The sequence below is a fragment of the Pholcus phalangioides genome, unplaced genomic scaffold, assembly GCF_987345545.1.
Source record: "Pholcus phalangioides strain wild (caught in Gottingen) unplaced genomic scaffold, Ppha-v1.0 ptg000039l_1, whole genome shotgun sequence".
Classification (NCBI taxonomy): domain Eukaryota; kingdom Metazoa; phylum Arthropoda; class Arachnida; order Araneae; family Pholcidae; genus Pholcus; species Pholcus phalangioides.
In genome coordinates, this window is record NW_028301625.1 from 27044699 (window position 1) to 27062120 (window position 17422).

At 39.0% G+C, this 17422-nt stretch overlaps 1 protein-coding gene across 1 annotated transcript; it reads left to right on the forward strand.

Annotated features, from left to right (window-relative positions):
- Positions 1 to 2747: 2747 nt before the first annotated feature.
- LOC149065783 (uncharacterized) lies at positions 2748 to 3383 on the forward strand. The gene has a single exon (XM_089254022.1). The coding sequence runs from the start codon at positions 2748 to 2750 to the stop codon at positions 3381 to 3383; it is 636 nt and encodes a 211-aa protein (XP_089110148.1).
- The last annotated feature ends 14039 nt before the right edge of the window (positions 3384 to 17422 follow it).

Consider the following 17422-nt stretch of genomic DNA (forward strand, 5'->3'; position numbering starts at 1 on the left):
TTCCTACTTTGAAACATAAATTTCTCCATTGATATGAGTGTTTTTTTCCCCACATGCATTCACCAATAGACGTCGAAATTCCCAGAATTTTTTCTGTTTCTGCTTAATTGAACCTAAGTACAGGTATAAAGGCACAATTTTTATTTGTGATTCCATATGAATATTGCTATAATATCAATTACAACAATTGATCAATTTTCCATCCAGTTAGCATTGAATTATCAAGTCTGCCTATGAACCATGTGGAACCACCGCGGTTGAGAAACTCGGCTATATCACTTTCCGACCGGAGCATTCATTTTTTGAAATAATAACAACGTGATCTTCACGTATTCCCAAGGAATCAGCATGATCCGTCCAGGGAATTTGTTAGTATTAGGTTAGTAGACATCCATGCCTGAACCGGGATTCGAACCCAGACCTGCACAGTGAGAAACTAGTTGCTGAGGCGGCAGCAAATTTTCATAATGATTTGAATTATGCATTATTTTTTGATACTTAAAAAATGCAATTAAAACAAATGTCAGCAAATTCTTTTTTTTAATTTTCAATTTTTTTTTTTGTGAGGAAATAAATAATAATTAAATAAATTATATATATATACACACACACACACTTCAAATTTTTTTCAGCCAAGATGATGCAGGGTATATTCATTTTCACATACAATTTTCTCCAGAATTTTATTGCTGAATTTCATGTAATTCCACTAAATTTTCCTAGAGGCACATTCTCCTGGAAGTCATCTTAAAAAAAACCCGAAAGTTCAACTTTAAGTGCTACCCTCCCCCCAAAAAATTACAACCCCTAAAATTCATATTCACCATATTTCTAATTCAAAACTTGTATAATCCTTTAACCAGGGCTGTCCTAGACCGGCGTTTCTCAACCATGCTGATAAAATTAATTTTAACTTGTTTAATTGGTACTTTTTTTTTCTACACACATAGCCATTATTGTGCCACAATCCAATATGCAATACATACATTTAACCACTCATCATAACGCGTATTTGGAAACGTACTTTACGAAATCGTTTCTCGAGACAGATATCATTCTGTAAAAAGGTTAGTTTCTGCATCCATGCTTAAGTTTTTAAAAGGAATATTGACGGAATGTGTGTGGTGTGTGCTTAAGCGGTTATTATTATTAATTATTGTTTGCTCAGAAGTACCTTTTCTACTTGTGGAAAAAAAATTATGCCAAGACAACCGTACAAGCATATAGCTATCACGGGAAGTCTCCAAACCAAGCACCGGGGTTTTTCTTATTTGACCACCAATGCGAGACTTCTTGTTTAACATATGATTTTATTTATCTTTGTGGTGATATAGAACAAGCCATTTATGAGCAGAAAGAATATCAATTTGTAACAAGGTCAAATGTTTGAATCTCGTCTCATGTGTGATCGCAGTCTTTCCTCCCAAGGGATAACTTAACCACGGCGCTGTGTTTACATAGTTGGAAACCCTTGTGACAGGGTTATTGAACGCTCAATGTGTGCTGTTTTCCAACGAAATATTACGCAAGAATAAAACTGTATTACAGCTCCAATTCTAAAAAAATTAAAATAACACAAAAAAGTCGTTTTTTTTCTGCTTAAACGGAATGAACGGTAAAATAAACAACGAAAATGAAAAAAAAATGGGTAGCGTCAATGTCGATGACACATCCTCAAGTCTAAGGCCGGGATAACCCTATAAAAGTTCGATAGATCTTTTACAAAACTTTTATAGTACAATTCCGACCTAAGGCTGGTCGTCGAAGCTACTACATGCGACAACCAGGGCCGTCTTAAGAACGTCATAAGCCCCATGGGTCTAGTGGTTTTTTTTCTGATGCCCCCTCCTAAGAATTATCCTCTAGAAATACGCACCTATTAATTTGCGTACTTGCTGTCAGAAATTGCACGCAGATCTCGTTTTCATGAAGCCCCCTCTATACTCGAGGCCCCTGGGCCCAAGCGTGAAGACGACACTAGCAATAAGTTGCGTGTTGTAGCTTCCAGTGGAGGACCTGCCTAAACGTCAGTCTAAACGTCTTTTACACCTCGTTATAATGCAACAATGTAGCCTGTTTGGTTCAATCTGCTAAATAAAACTGAAGAATACTTATATTAATAAAGTATTGTGGGATTTTGCGTCAACGAGTAGTCCTACTATCTCCACCTTGAAGGCACGTTCTGAGATAAAGTGTAAAAAGTTAGTAAAAAGTGTTCGTTACGAAAGTACCATGAACCTGATACCTAAACCAGAAGACTTCTTAATTAACACCAGTAAAATAACGGTGAATTAAGGTCTTTAACCCTTACAGCGGCAATCCAAAAATATTATACTTTATTTCGGTCACCCCGAAATATCTCGGGTTCCTAACACGCTTTTATTTCCAATGTGGCAGTTATAATAGGGATCAAGAAAATTTTAAAAACCGATTAAAGGATTATAAGGACTTTACCTACACACGCTACGCTGACGGGACGTGGTCGTCAGATTCATGTAAAATTCTGATTCGACGTGAATCTGTCGTGGCGTTATCAAGTCAGCGTAGTGTCTAGCGACCTTTACTCTTAACGAGATCTATTAGTAGTTAACGAAGACCCTGTTACTAATATAATTGATAACATCTCAACGGGAGTTATCGAATGATACACTGATGGCTCCAGGATAACCGAAACTGGGACTGGAGCAATTTTCCGTGCCTCTGGAGTGGATCATGACTATCATAAGATACATTTGTATCTTGGCAAAATGACTACAGTCTTCCAAGCTGAAGTATTGGCAATAGCCATTATACTGGCTGAAAACTGGATTTCTAAAGGGCATCATGGCAAACAAATTGTTATCTTCTCTGATAGCCAAGCAGCATTAATGGCTCTTGGCAACTTCCTCAAGTTTCAACTGTGCGTCAAATACTGCACTGATATGCTGAATAATTTGGCAGTATTAGGCAACAATATCAACTTTTACTGGGTTTTCGGACAAGCAAATTTCCAGGGAAATGAACTTGCAGACCAGATAGCCAAAGAGGCGGCGAACCTGAAGTTATCTGGACCTGAACTATTCTATCCTGTTTCCATGTCAACCATAAAAGGAGATATCAAACAATGGATAGAAAATAAACATTGTCGGCAATGGAATTCAAGGCAGGACTGCAGACAAGCCAAGCTAACCTTGGGAACCCAACCGAATATAGCCAAAAAACTTATTTCACTGAACAGAAAACAGATTCGACAGGTTATACAGATCATCACTGGTCATGCTAATCTAGCGAAATACCTACACAACTGTGGTTACGCAGATTCGCCCATTTTTCCAGTGTGTGGAGAGAGTTGTTCCGGACTCTGCCAGGAAGCTGGGCTGGAAGAGACCTCGGCAACGGTATAAGTCCAGTGGCAAAGTTCTGGCGTTAATTCATTCATGTGTGTGGAGCAGTGCCGTCTTAACGCATGGGCCCACCCGGGCACCTCAAGAGAAAAGGGGCCTCACAAAAATGAGATCTGGTAAAACTTTTCTAGAATTTACCAGGTAGGGCCTCAGAAAACCCACTTGGCCCGGGGGCCCATGATGCTCTTAAGACGGCCGTGGTGTGGAGAGGAAGACGAAACTTCACTATGTGGGACGATGCCCTGCCTTTTCTATCCCGAGAAGGAAATACTTTGGTGATCATCAGGGACACTAAGTGACGTAGTAAATGCAGCTAGCATTTACAACTTGGTAAATTTTCTTAATTATACTAAACACCTGAATTTATGGTGAGTACAAATTCTTGCTCCGACTCACTCATTTGTTATTTTTCAATAACTTCATGTTGAGTTTCCGACCATATCCATGGACGACCTCCTCTGCTCCTTTTTCCATTAAAAGGATACTGCAGATAGGAGCAGCCTCCTAATTTGTTTTAGATATGGTCTATTTTACTTGCAGGTATTTAATCCCTCTTATAGGGGTTCAACAAAATTTTAATAGTTACCATGCCTCTCGCCCCCAACGTTGTTGTAGAACCTCTGGGAAATCTGCACAGAACAACTCTTCACATCTACATGATCCATAAGTCGTGTTTAGACTACTTGGTGTCAGAGTAATGGGCAAAATTGCCTAAGATTTTCCCACATTTGGGACACCAAAGGAGGATGATGATGATGATAACGAAGACCCTTATGAGTTTGATATAGCCTACTTTTGAGAAATATGGGCGTTCAAACTGTTTCGTTATGCTAACTTTTCGGAGCCCGGTACGCAAACCAAAAGACGTATCAACACCAGTAGCGTAGGCTGCTGCTGAATTTTCTTTGATTAGATTTACCTGTAGACGCCAAAAACACTTATGTGTTTGATATACAGAGTGAACGACAAATCCTGGGAACACATTTTAAAAATTAAACCAACCAATATAAAGGTGCAGTTTACACAAGTATTTATCATGGCCTAGAGAGTTTTTTTAATATTTATCAAAAAAAAATTCAAAATTTCTCATACACAGATGGCACTGTACCACCAGAAACTCGACACAACCCATGAAAAGCGACACAAACAGTGCATAGTTTATGTTTATTACGATTTGCATTCCATGAAACTACTAAATTTTAATATGAATGCCCGTCGTAACTCTAGCTACATCAGTGGTTCCCTAACATTTTAGGCCATGCCCCACTAAGGCATCTCTGAAATTCTAATGTCCCCCCCCCCCCGGCAGGGCCGTAACTAGAGCTTTTGTCGGAATGGGTAACCCCCACCTCTCCTTAAAACTTCATAGTTTTATAACAAAGGATTTTTTTCAATGTAAAAACCATTCTTTTTTTTTTTGCTTTGCTTCTTTAAATTTGGTAGCCCGGGGGCTTCCTCCCCCAGTTCTGTCTCTTTTTCCCGTTTCACTTATAATTTTAGTTATTCAAAAAGAGTAAACTCCTGTTCACGTTGAGAAAGCCAAGATGTTCATTTACTTAGTCAAAAGCAATGGCTCTTAAGCAGGGGTCCTTAGAGACATTTCAGGGGGTCCGTGAGCTTGGATGAGGAAACAATTAACTTATTGTTTTTACATTTCTATATACAAAATATTATTTTGTAAATTGGTCTGTGGCTTTCACTTTACCACCGGCGATTATACATAATCCCTTGCTCGTGTTGGTAAATATGATAAATCGTCAATCAGTATGTATTTAAATTTTCTGAACATTATGCTCAAACTTCAAGTTTAGGATGACTAATTCAATCGATAATGGTGGTTATAGAGAGAAATGATGTCACTCTCCGCTTTTCATACGAAGTACGAAAGCCTGGATAACCAATCGGAGATCGAGATGTAGTTCGGAAAGAAAATTCCCATTCCTCTGTGGGGAATCGAACCACCAATCTCTCACTGTCCGGGCGAGTGTTCTAAACATTGAACTACAGAGGACAGATATTTTCAATCCTTAGAGCATATGTATCAATGCTGACGGGACTGCGCATGGACAGCCTCCTATAGTCCGTTTCAGGTTAACTTTGCAGTGCAGAGAATAGTAGAGAGTGTATTCCTTCGCCGCAAAATATAGTTCTCATATATCGGAGGCTTACGGTGATCATTTATGCAAAATATTTCAATTTTTAAATGATTGAAAAAAAAATACTGAAAAAATATTGTTTTGAATCGATCTTTATATTCGTTCAAGAATTTTAAAGTAGAAAAATATTAGTTACCATTATACGTAAAAAAAAGATTTTTCTCAGTGAGATTGGCGAGAAATCAGCATACCTTACCGCGACCGCGCATCGATACATTGGTTGAAAGGCTTTCGTTGTCATAGCAACGTGTTATGCGGTTCCCTCGTAGCTTCCCCTTCACTGCAAAGTTAACCTGAAACGAACTATAGCTAAGTTAATAGCTCTTACGATGTTAGCCCCCAGATGGCGGCATATAGAGAGAAACGATGTCAATCTCCGCTTTCTCTCTATATGTCGGAAATAAGTCGTACTAAGCGAGAAAACGTTATAAGCGGGACCAACTGTAGTTTGAAAATTGTAAACATTTCAGTGAAAGAATGAAAATGATTTTGAAATCACGTTAATTTTTTTCACGTTATTCTAATATTTTCGACGTTTAGCTGTACTTATTGGAATCCATAACTGCACGAGAGCCATAGGGGGGCGATAAGGACGACCAGCCCCTTCCATTTCTTTAAAAACTTGTAATATTATCATAGGTGGGAGGGTGGAGGTGGTAAATCTGTTCATGTCATTACACAATTTACATAAATGCTTTAAATTCTTTAACGAAATAAGTAATTTCAGAATTAGTGACAGAATATATGACAGACATAATTTCGAGAAATATGACAAGAAAATTTTCAGAATTGAGAAAAGAAATAATTTCAGAATTTATGAAACGAAATAATTTCAGAATTTATGAAACAAAATAATTTCAAAATTGTTGAGGGAAATCAAATATTTCAGAATCGACTACTGAAAAATTAAAAATTTTCAATTATTTTGGGGCCCCTTTCAACTCTGTTCTGTGTTATCAACAACTTGCAGCTTTTCAAAAATCACTTAAATTTACCCCTACTTTGCTCCATAAAATTTCTTTAAATTATTTTATTAAAATATCCTCTTGTTAAAATATGTAACACCTTAATGTTGAGAGACGCGCAAAGTTTCAAGACATTTGAAAGAGTGGTGTTCGAAAAAATGTTCCTTATCTAACAAAAAACTGTTTTCAGATGAGAGCGTTTTAATGGAAAACATTAGCATATAGGCAGTGGCGGATGAAAGACGATTGAGGCCCCGAGCGCAAAAGAAAATATTGGGTCCCTTGAACTAGAAAAAAAAAGTAAAGTTTGGGTTTTTCGGGGCCCTTCAGAAGTCGGGGCCCCGGGCATGCGCCCGCCGTTAAATCCGCCTGTGCATATAGGCCATATAGTCTGCCAACAAATTTTATATCAAAATATGTTAAGAATACTTCTAGTGCAGATAAAACAAAAATTCGACCACAGTTAGACGCAAAAAATTTTAGTGTTTAAAAATTGAAAAATTCGGAAGTGTGTGTGTGTTTTTTTTAATTTGCGTTCACCAACCCCCTTAAGTTGCATTGCGCCGAAACAAGGATTAACATGTATACGAGGAATCGCATCCCCCCCTCCCCGACTCGTGCGATAGGTGGTGCCATCAAGGCATCGCGAGAAGATGCATTTCACACACCGGCAAATACAGTTAGGGGCCGTTAAAGTATTACGTATGGAAATTATTAGCCATTTTTGACCCCCCCCCCCTTGTCAGCGAAAGTAAGCAAAACGCTGCCCCTCTTTCCCTCCCCCCTTGTCAGCAAAATTTCGTCATCAGTACTGCCCCTCTGAATCCTAACGCATATTGGTGGGATAAGAGACGTACGGGGGGGGGGCGGCATGGGGAGAGGCTCGTGCCCACATTCTCAGATTATTTAAGTAATGCGTGGCACAGTTCCAGGGCCCTTAAGCGGCCCAGACACATTTCCAGATCACTTAGATACGCGAAAAATTTAGAGATCACTAAAGTGGCTCTGTAGGGCACTTATCAATAGGGGGGATGTTACTTCAAGTGCCCACAAACTATCGAAAGGTTTTTCTCGTTTTTGGCGCGCCGAGTAAGATGCCATTAAAAATATTTCATATTTTCATAAAGGGTGGTTGATGACGTAAGCATTATCCAAACCCGCCCCCCCTCCCCCTTGTCATTAAAAGTCAGCAAATCGAAACTCCCTTCCCCCCCCCCCCTCACCCATCGATGATGACGTAATACTTGAACGGCCCCTTAATAACATATCCACTTTATATGTCGATGAGTGTAAGTGATTAATTGGTGTCAAAAGTTTGAAAGCTACTGTCTCGAAGACTGGCGTACACAAGAAAGTCGAGATTGTAGTGTTTCTTTTGTAGTGAAAAACGAGGGAAAAACCCTCGAGAAGAAAAAATAATATATAGCCCCCCGAGAAAATTTAACGTACGCTACTGGTCTCGAATGGTCGAGCTGGGTTCGCTAGTTGTCACGGGGCCGGCTGTGCCCAAGTGGGCCTAAGTGTTAAGACAACATTGGCGGCAGCTTAGAGAGGCTTTAGCCATGGCCCCCACATCCTGAAGCAGGGCCCCTAGGCTGGGATCTTTTACGGGCCCCCCGACTAGACTTTCACGGGGCCCCCTTTATGATGAATTTATAGCGTGAAAAAACAAAAAAATTATTAAAATCCTCCCGGGCCCCAGGGCTGGAGCCTTGTCAGCCCACCCGTTGTGGGGGCCATGGCTTTAGCCACGTACTGCTTAAAAGATATGTGGTTTTATTTGTAAGTAACTGAGAGATAGGCAAAACGGTTCTTTTCCGCGAGCGGCTGTGAACCGCAGCTCTTTTGAAGAGTTGATCAAAAGCGCCATCTAGCGAGGGGTTTTGTAACCCCCCCACCACCAACCAAATCTAGAGATTATCTTTCCAAATTACAGCCACCTCGCTGTGCATTTTGCCTGTTGTGGCGTTGTATTTGTATAAGACACCGAAGTTTTTTTTTAATTTCTAATGCGGCTTTTCAGATCACGTAATATTCCCCCCTCGGAAGCTCGTGGAGGAAACAAATCTAAATTAAGTCGATATTGTAAATAATTTGTGATTGTAAAATAAGTCTTTTTTTTTTTTTCTTCATGATGGCTCTAGATATATTTCGATTTTTTTTCCCTTCAAGTCCATGATCTGTCTGCTTAAATCGAAAAATGCTTCAATTAAATCTGCATAATTTCTTGATGTAATCTATGGACCATTACGAGTATTAAAAAATCTCAAACTATATATGTATTGATGCAATTTTTTTAACATTAAAACATTAAGAGAGAGATAAAACATCACTCCATACTTGATAAAATATAAATAAAAAGTTGAAATCAATGTTATTGCCTATGTATTCAACTCAAAAGTAGGTCCGGCTCATTATTTTAAGTTTTATCGGCTTGTTATCTCTAAGCAAACCAAAGATGTGGCAAATTGAGAATTCGATTCATTTTTTTAAATTATACACGTGGCAAAAAACAACACCCCACTGAATTTCCATATTTCCACAGTGAAATTGGCACTTTTAACATTGATTTCTATGGGAACATCACCTGTCTGATGATTATGTCACGTCCAGAATTCACATGACATAACGATTTTGAACTGTACCTTGACGATGAAAATTTTGAGAAAAATTGAGAAAATAGACAGCAAGACTTGAGACAGTAATACCAGAAACAATGATACAAAATGCACAAAGGACAAGATTTCATATACTAAGACCCTCCCCCACCTCCAAAATAATTTTTTCGAAGAATTCAGCTTTTCACGTTTTCGGCCCCTAGAACACCAGAAACGCTTTCGAAATGAAATTTCTTTGCTGGTAGTCCAGTGGTTAGGCTTCCAGCTTCTGACTACGAAGGTCTGGGTTCGAATGCCGGTTTGGGCATGGATGTCTACCAACATTAACAAATTCCCTGGGCAGATCGTAAAGCTCTCTTGGGAATACGTGCTGATCACATTTAAAAAAAATATATATTGTCTCCTTATATACCTCTTTACTATGGCTGGGAATCGATTAAAATTTTTAACTGGTTAATCAAAAATTTTTAATCGATTATTCGAATATTTTTTGTGACTATATAATATTAATAGATACTATTAATTAACCAACCCGATTAATCGGACCAGCCCTACTCTTTACAGGATACTTAATGATGGCTTATCAGTAAGTGCTGTTTTGTGAATCAAGTGATCTGGTATAATTAAAACGGGGTAAAATAATTCTTGATCAAAAAAGCGGAACGATTCCCTTCAATAGCGGGATGTATGGTCACGAATATTTAGCATAAAATGGATGTGCGGCTTTTTACTTAAAAAAATTAGGTTTATCCCGGGGTCGCCTAAGAACTGTCAACCTCCCACTAGAGTCATCTTTAGGGCGACAGATAAGCTCGAGTCACCCCTAGCTGTGTAAAAAGAGAAATTTAAAAGAAAAAACTCCCTCAGGGTTGTAATAAATGGAATAGCTTAGCCCCGGAGCTAGTAAATTGTAACACAAGTGACACGTTTAAAAAGAAATACGATAAACATGTTGGGGTAAATCGAGAAGCTATCCATACTTAGAATAAGACAACCAACCATAATATTCTTTATGGGCATTGTATAATATTTTATCATGTGTGTATATTGTTTATAATTTTTGTGATTGTGTTTTTAATTGGGTAGCTGTATTTTTGAAACATATGACATCCATATTTTTATGGGCATCTTTTTCTCAGCCACCTCGTTGGTCATTTTGCCTGTTGTGGCGTTGTATTTGTATAAAACGAGAAGTTTTTTAAGTCTCTTTGTTTAAAAAGTAATTCAATGAAATGTTTTTTGAAAAATAAAAAGTAACAATTTGTTTGTGTGAGAGAACTTCTACAAATATGTATTAAGGTTATTCCGAAAAATTTCAATTTTTCTTTAGTTTAGTAATTTTTTCTAAAGAAAAACTTGATAACATTACATTATTTACAAAATATTGTTGAATAATTTATGCTTATAATTTCTTCTAACTAAAAGAATACAGTTGAACTTCGCTATAGTGAACCCGGGATATAGTGAACTTTTTCAGTGGTCCCAACTGAACACCTACAGGGGTTGGACAAAATAATGTGAACACCTGTGCAAAACAACACTCGAGAGAACCTGTCGTATACGACCACCCTCTAGTGTGGAAGAGTTCCACTTAGTGGGCGATAATGTGCACACATCAGTCTAGTCGTATCAGTGATAGCGTTCGGATGCGATGTATGTTGGGGCGTTAAAACTTCGTTATGGCTGACCTCACAGATTTCGAAAGACGCATGATTGTTGGAGCCCGTGTTGCCGAGGCCACAGTAATGAAAACGGCCACCCTTGTTGGTGTCGGGAGAAGCACTGTGTCGATGGTAATGGCAGCCTATAGCAAACAGGGAAAGGCATCATCTACCAAGCATAACAGTGGCCGAAAGTCGAAGATGGCTGATAGACCCGGAAGGGTTGTGAAGCGGATTGTGTGTGGCCAGAAAGCACAAGATAACAGCATCCTAGATAACATCTGAGATGAACACACATCTACAGGAAGGTGTATCGACAAAAACTATCCGCCGTGAACTGCATGCAGCAAACATACACGGTAGAGCGGCTATTCCAAAACCATTGGTGACACCATGCAATGCCTTGAAACGACGAACATGGTGTCGCGAACATAAGAAATGGGTACAACAACAATGGCAGAATGTCATCTGGTCAGATGAATAGTCGTTCACATTATTCCAGACTAACGGACGTGTTTACGTTTGGAGAACGCCAGCATAAGCCTATGACGTTGATTATCTCCTTCCGGGGCTAACAGACCCGTCTCCTTCCTACTGTTAAGCATGAAAGGGGATCAGTGATGCTGTGGGGTGTCACGTCTCACCAAAATATCGGCCCACTTGTTGTCCTGGATGGGTGGGTTAAAGCATCGGTTTACGTCAGTATTCTGGCCGATCATCTTCATTCAATGGTGCAATGGTAGCAGGAGTTCCTTGATTCTCGACCTTCTGATCTAAGATGAAATTCTCCCGTTCACACTGCTGGCATTGTCGGAGACAGGCTTGATGAACACTATGATGAACTGCAACACCTCGTGTGGCCAACTCAGTTCCCTGATCTTAACATAATTGAACCTTTGAAGGGTATTTTGGAGGCCAAACTGCGCAGTAGGTTTCCACCTCCAAAGACACGTTCTGAATTAGTGATATTTTTGCAGGAGGAGTAGCTACGTACCTCCGTGACTGTGGTGCATGACTTGTATTTGTCCATCCCACGACGGATACAAGTTGTAATTAATGCAAAAGGAGGGCCAACAGCCTATTAATAAAGATTTTGTCTCATTTCACAGGTTTTCATATTATTTTGTCCAACCCCTGTATTTAACTAATGTTATTTTATAAGCTTATAGTGAACTGAAATGTTCCTTCCAAAGATTTTTTTTCCAATTTTTGAAAGGTAAGCTTACACATATTAGGATCCCGAAAGACAGCATTCCTTGACTTCCGTGTCAAATCCATAGGCGGAATAGACTTGGAAGTCTGGGGGGGGGGCAAGATGATGATGATGTCGATTCATCTATACATATATGCATTAGATCTGTCGACTTCACCTTTGATGCTGGGGGGGGGGGCGTATCTCCGCCCATGGTCAAATCCCACTCTTTCAACCTCCTCACCGTTTCTAGGAATCCACTGGTCCACTACAAGACCCCACTCTTTTCAAACCACCCCTTGATAAACCGGAAAAATAGTGGATCAGACCTAGAGGCCAAGGTTTGTAGAATAGCCTAGAGGCATCTGACGCCCCCCTCCCCTCCATTCTATGTCCTGCCACTGTCTTCATATCCATATGACCGCTTCAAACTAAACAGACATTTCGCCATCTCAGCAGTATCTTTAAAAAAATCGGTAAAAATGGTGAATTCCGTCAAGAGGAAAGCATTTCCAATTGATGATAAAATAAAAATCAAATATATTGAAGATTGAGCCAATCAGGGCCGTAGCGTACCTTCTGGGGGCCCTTTAAAAAGGAAAAAATAATGCAAAATATGTGTACACATTTTTTATGAGCCCCCTTCCTCACCATTTGGTTTAGTGTGCCCCGATTACCCAGCCTAGTTACGGCCCTGAAGCCAGCAATCGGCAATATGCAAGGAATTTTCCTTTTTGAAATCTACGGTTTCCAACATTTGGAAAAATCGCAGCGTGATCATCGCTGTTCTCGAAAACAATCTGGATGGAGCAAAGAAACTACGTCGGTCTGAACGGCTACAAACATTCCGAATACTTTTCTTTTCTACGGAAAATGTGGACCGAAAAAACTGTGGACAGTTTCCTAATCGTCGATAAGAAAATTGATCAGCTTTACTTAAAATCTAAGTGTATTCAATCAAAAATAATAAATTTTTTCCATAGGATGTGAAAATAAAAGTAAGTAATACTACGTCACACATACACAAACACACACAAATTTTTTCTTTCCCAATATATGATTAATTGTCTATTTAAGTGATTAATAATTTATTAGTAAATTGTGTGTTATCGCAGTGAATGTTTCCCCAACAAAACTACCATCAAATGCTAAGAAATATTAATGTTTCAACAAACTTGGATACAATGAACCTTGGGTCCCCTTGTGAACTTTTCTCATTATCATTGGGTCAGCAGATCGTTCACTATAACGGGGTTCGACTGTAATACTTAATTTAATTTATAGTGGTTCAATTCAATTTAACATTCTAGTTTAATTTATTTTTCAATTTAATGTCCCCTTCCAGACACTTTGGCCCGCACTGGAGTAGATCCTTTGGTGGGAAGAGAGCAAATTATTCCTTCAGATCACTGTAGTAAATGGCCCCCTAAATCCTGGGATCTGTGGCGGGCCACCAAGCGGGACTTTTCACGGGCCCTTCTATAGTGCATTTATAGCCTGAAAAATCAAAAAAATTATATTTATCCCGGGCCCAAGGCTGGAGCCCTGTCTTCCCCACCCTTGTGGGGGTCATGCTGTATTAGTTATGTTAATTATTATTGTACAGATAAAGCAGTTCATATTGCAAGTTTATTAATTTTTTACGCACGATAACCGAATTCTCGGGGTCGAAGCGCTCTAAATTTCCGCTTTCCCAGGATTAAAAAAAAACCAGGAAACTTTCATGTAGTGTTACCATCAACCATCCTCCTTTAGGAAGAATGTGGTATTTTTAGATGACATTTTAAGGGTCCCTGCTACGTTTCGGAAAATTCGTCCTTTTGTCCTCTTTTTCAGGGGGTGGTTTTAGGAATTATTTTTCTTTTTTCTAAGGAAATTTTTTGTCTCTACCTTGAAACATACATTTCTGTACTGATATGAGTGTTTTTGTGTCCCCCCCCCCCAAGCATTTACCAATAGCCGTCGGAATTCCCAGAACTTTAGTGTTTCTGCATTTTTTTTAATGATTATGTTTTAGATTTGGGGGAAATTATTGTTGTGGCCGGTTTCATTAGTTGGAATAGTGTCGCCATCTATTGGGAAAATTGGGATGAGTACATCACTAAGGGTGCGTGCACAGGCCTCTCAGTTCCCATGGAGGCAACATCACGTAACATTTTTTTTCAGTAAGTGCTGCCATCTATCTTATATCCTTATATGTTGTGATTGTAATGCTGTGGATATGGCTCTGGAGTACGTATGTACTAACATTGGCATACGCAAAGGGAGGGGTTTTTGAGGTTCTAGCCCCCCCCCCCTCAAGCTCAGATTATAATGTTATTTTGCAGGAAAAAACGTAACCCCCACTTGAGAAGAAAAAAAAATTGAAGTCCCCCTGAGAAAATTCTACGTACGCCTATGCGTACTAGTACTACATACAGTGATGGTAACTCGTGGGAAATTTCCCATATTTAGTGGGAAAAATTGGCAAAAATTTTTCCGCGCTGAAATTTTGAGATTTCATCAAACAAAAGAATTTCTTGGAAAAATATAAATGCTGTACTAGTGTAAAAATACTTGGTTACGCATTTACCCCGGTAGATGACAGCACATTCTTCTGGAATGTGTGGGGGGGGGGGATTTCATGGAGTCCTCCATAGAGAAATTTATTGAGAAGTAAGCATGGAGGAAAGAATACAGTGTTATTCTCTCCTCCATGAGAAGTAAGGTTTGCATATTCAAAAACTGAGAAAGGAGGACACCTGAACTGAATTGAAATTAATTCGCCAGTCCCGTGGCACAATTTTTTAATGGCCACTCTACTGGTCTTAGCAGTGGGCCACTAAGTAAGTGACCTATTTTGTGAGGTGTAAATGAGTGTATGAAAAATGTGTGTAAGATGTGGTGTAGTAAGGTGGACACCTGCACATAAGAGCCTTCCAGTGATGGTAACCTCGTCAAGCAAAATTTCCCTCAAAAATTTCCCTTTTGACTAAATTTTTCCCACACATTCCGAAATTTTTGCTGCCATCTATCGGTGGAAATATGTAGTCAATTATTTTACACTAGAAAAGCATTGTTTGGCATTTATATATTTTTTTCAACAGAAATTCTTTTGTTTGACCAAATTTCAAAATTTCCCACAAATGCCATGAAATTTCCCATATGGACCAATTTTGGCCAATTTTTCCCACGAATATGGGAAATTTCCCACGAGTTACCATCACTGGAGCCCAGGGGCGTAGCCAGAAAATTCGTTCGGGGGGGGGGGACCACTTTCATTACGGAGGGGGAACAAAGTGACAGAACAATGGATTTGGCCATCTTTTTCCCTTTTTTCGGTCATTTTCTCACATTTCGGGGGGGGGGGCCCCTCGCTACGCCCTTGCTGGAGCCTTCAAAGTCATATATAGGGGTTCTACCTTCACACGAACCCTTGATGACGTTATTTCCTTCAATTTACACAACAGATGGCACCACTTTTTCTGCCAGAAAAAGCCCACCACTACAATAATTTTTCCCAACTAAAACAGAACCGCTATATTTGTTTCGGGAATTCAATAAATCCGGTTATCATGCATAATCACCGGCTATTATGCATAGTTACCAACCATTTTTATAAGTTTAATTTTTTTTCACATTTATTGGTGATTATGTGCAATCTCCAGCCAGCGCCGTCTTAACGCATGGGCCCACCCGGGCACGGCCCGGGGGCCTTAAGAGAAGAGGGGCCTCACAAAACTGAAATCAGGTTGAATTTTTTTATAATTTACAAGGTAGGGCCTAAGAAAAACCACTTGGCCCGGGGGCCCATGATGCTCTTAAGACAGCACTGTCTCCAGCTCGTATTGGTAAATATGAGATAAATCGTCAATAAATTACTTAATTTACCGGAAAGTTTGCCGAAATTTCAGTCTAGGATGATGGATTCGATCAGTGATGTTGCTTATGTTTAAAAATGTTCATATATGCGAGGAAAGCTAGCATTACAATTTACATACATTACTGGATACATCCGAAGACATGGATACGTTTCACGGAATTTATCTGTGAATAAACGGTTTTTTTTTTCAGCATGGGGATGGGAATTCATCTTAAATGAGAACAAGATAAAGCATGTTTTTAACCTTAAAATATTTTACCGATAAAATTGTAATATTTCTGTTTGCTCGTTTTAATACTTATGAATAAAGCCCAGATTACATGTACTAAAAAGTGGCGAAATATGCTCCAAAATTATACAAATACGCACTAAAAAATGCCAAAATATGCGCTAAAAAAACCCAAAATAAGTGGTTACAAATTCCGAAATATGTACTAAAACTGAGAATATATGCGTTTGAAAATTAAATACCCTGAAACAAGCAAACATGTTTTTAAAATGTGTATATCTTCAATTTATCAATGCATATTCATTAGAAAAAAGTCTTCATACAAATTATTTCCTACACGTTTTTTATTTGAAAATTTCTAATTTCTAGTAATGGGTGAGTTGGTTACCCTAGTAATGATGCTAAGGCCGCAACCAGATACTTTTTCAGCCGGGGGCAAGAACGCATTTTGGCGCCCACATGTAATGTAGAAGTAGTTAAAGGGTACATTCTCGGCGCCCCATTTCGTTCAGCATCCGGGGCACAAGACCCGCCTGCTTCCCCTAGTAGCTACCCTGAGTGATGCTCACTAGTTATATTTGTATACTGGAGATACCCTTAATAGTAGAATGACCATATTTGTTGGAGAAAATACGGGAAATTGAGCTTCGAAATATGTAAAAATACATGACATTGCCAATTATCGCCAAAAATAATACCAAAAAGTCGCCAACGTATGCTAAAATAACAGAAAAGTCGCCAATCGCGTGTAATGTAGCACCACAAATGAGGCTTTTCGCATAGATATCATAATCATCACCACTTTTAGGAACAGGCACAGGATATTCCCTATAGAAATCAATGCTAAAATTGCCAATTTTACTTTAGAAATGCGGAAATTGAATAGGGTTTTCCGCCAAATCAAAAATTTTTTAAAATAGAATTGGATTCGATTCTTTATTTTCGAAATATCGAATTCGTTAAGATATATGTGTGTATATATATATATACAAAATCCCAGGAAATTAAATACAAAATAATTAGCTGAACCTACTTCTGAGTTGGATATCCATGCAATAACATTGATTTCAACTTTTTATTTATATCTTCTCACCAGGGCAGCAACTGGGGGGGGGGGGATGCAGGTGGATCTGGTGCCCCGGGCGCTGTACTAGAGGGGGCGCAAATTTCACTCTTTATTCTCTCTTTCAACATTATGAGGGGGTGCCAAAATGCATGCTTGCCCCGGCTGACCAAGCATCTAGTTGCGGCCCTGCTTCTCGCATGAAAATTAATATCTTCGTATCCAACTGTATATCCATATAGTTTAAGATGTTTTAAAATTAATAATGACTCATAAATTACATTGAAATAATT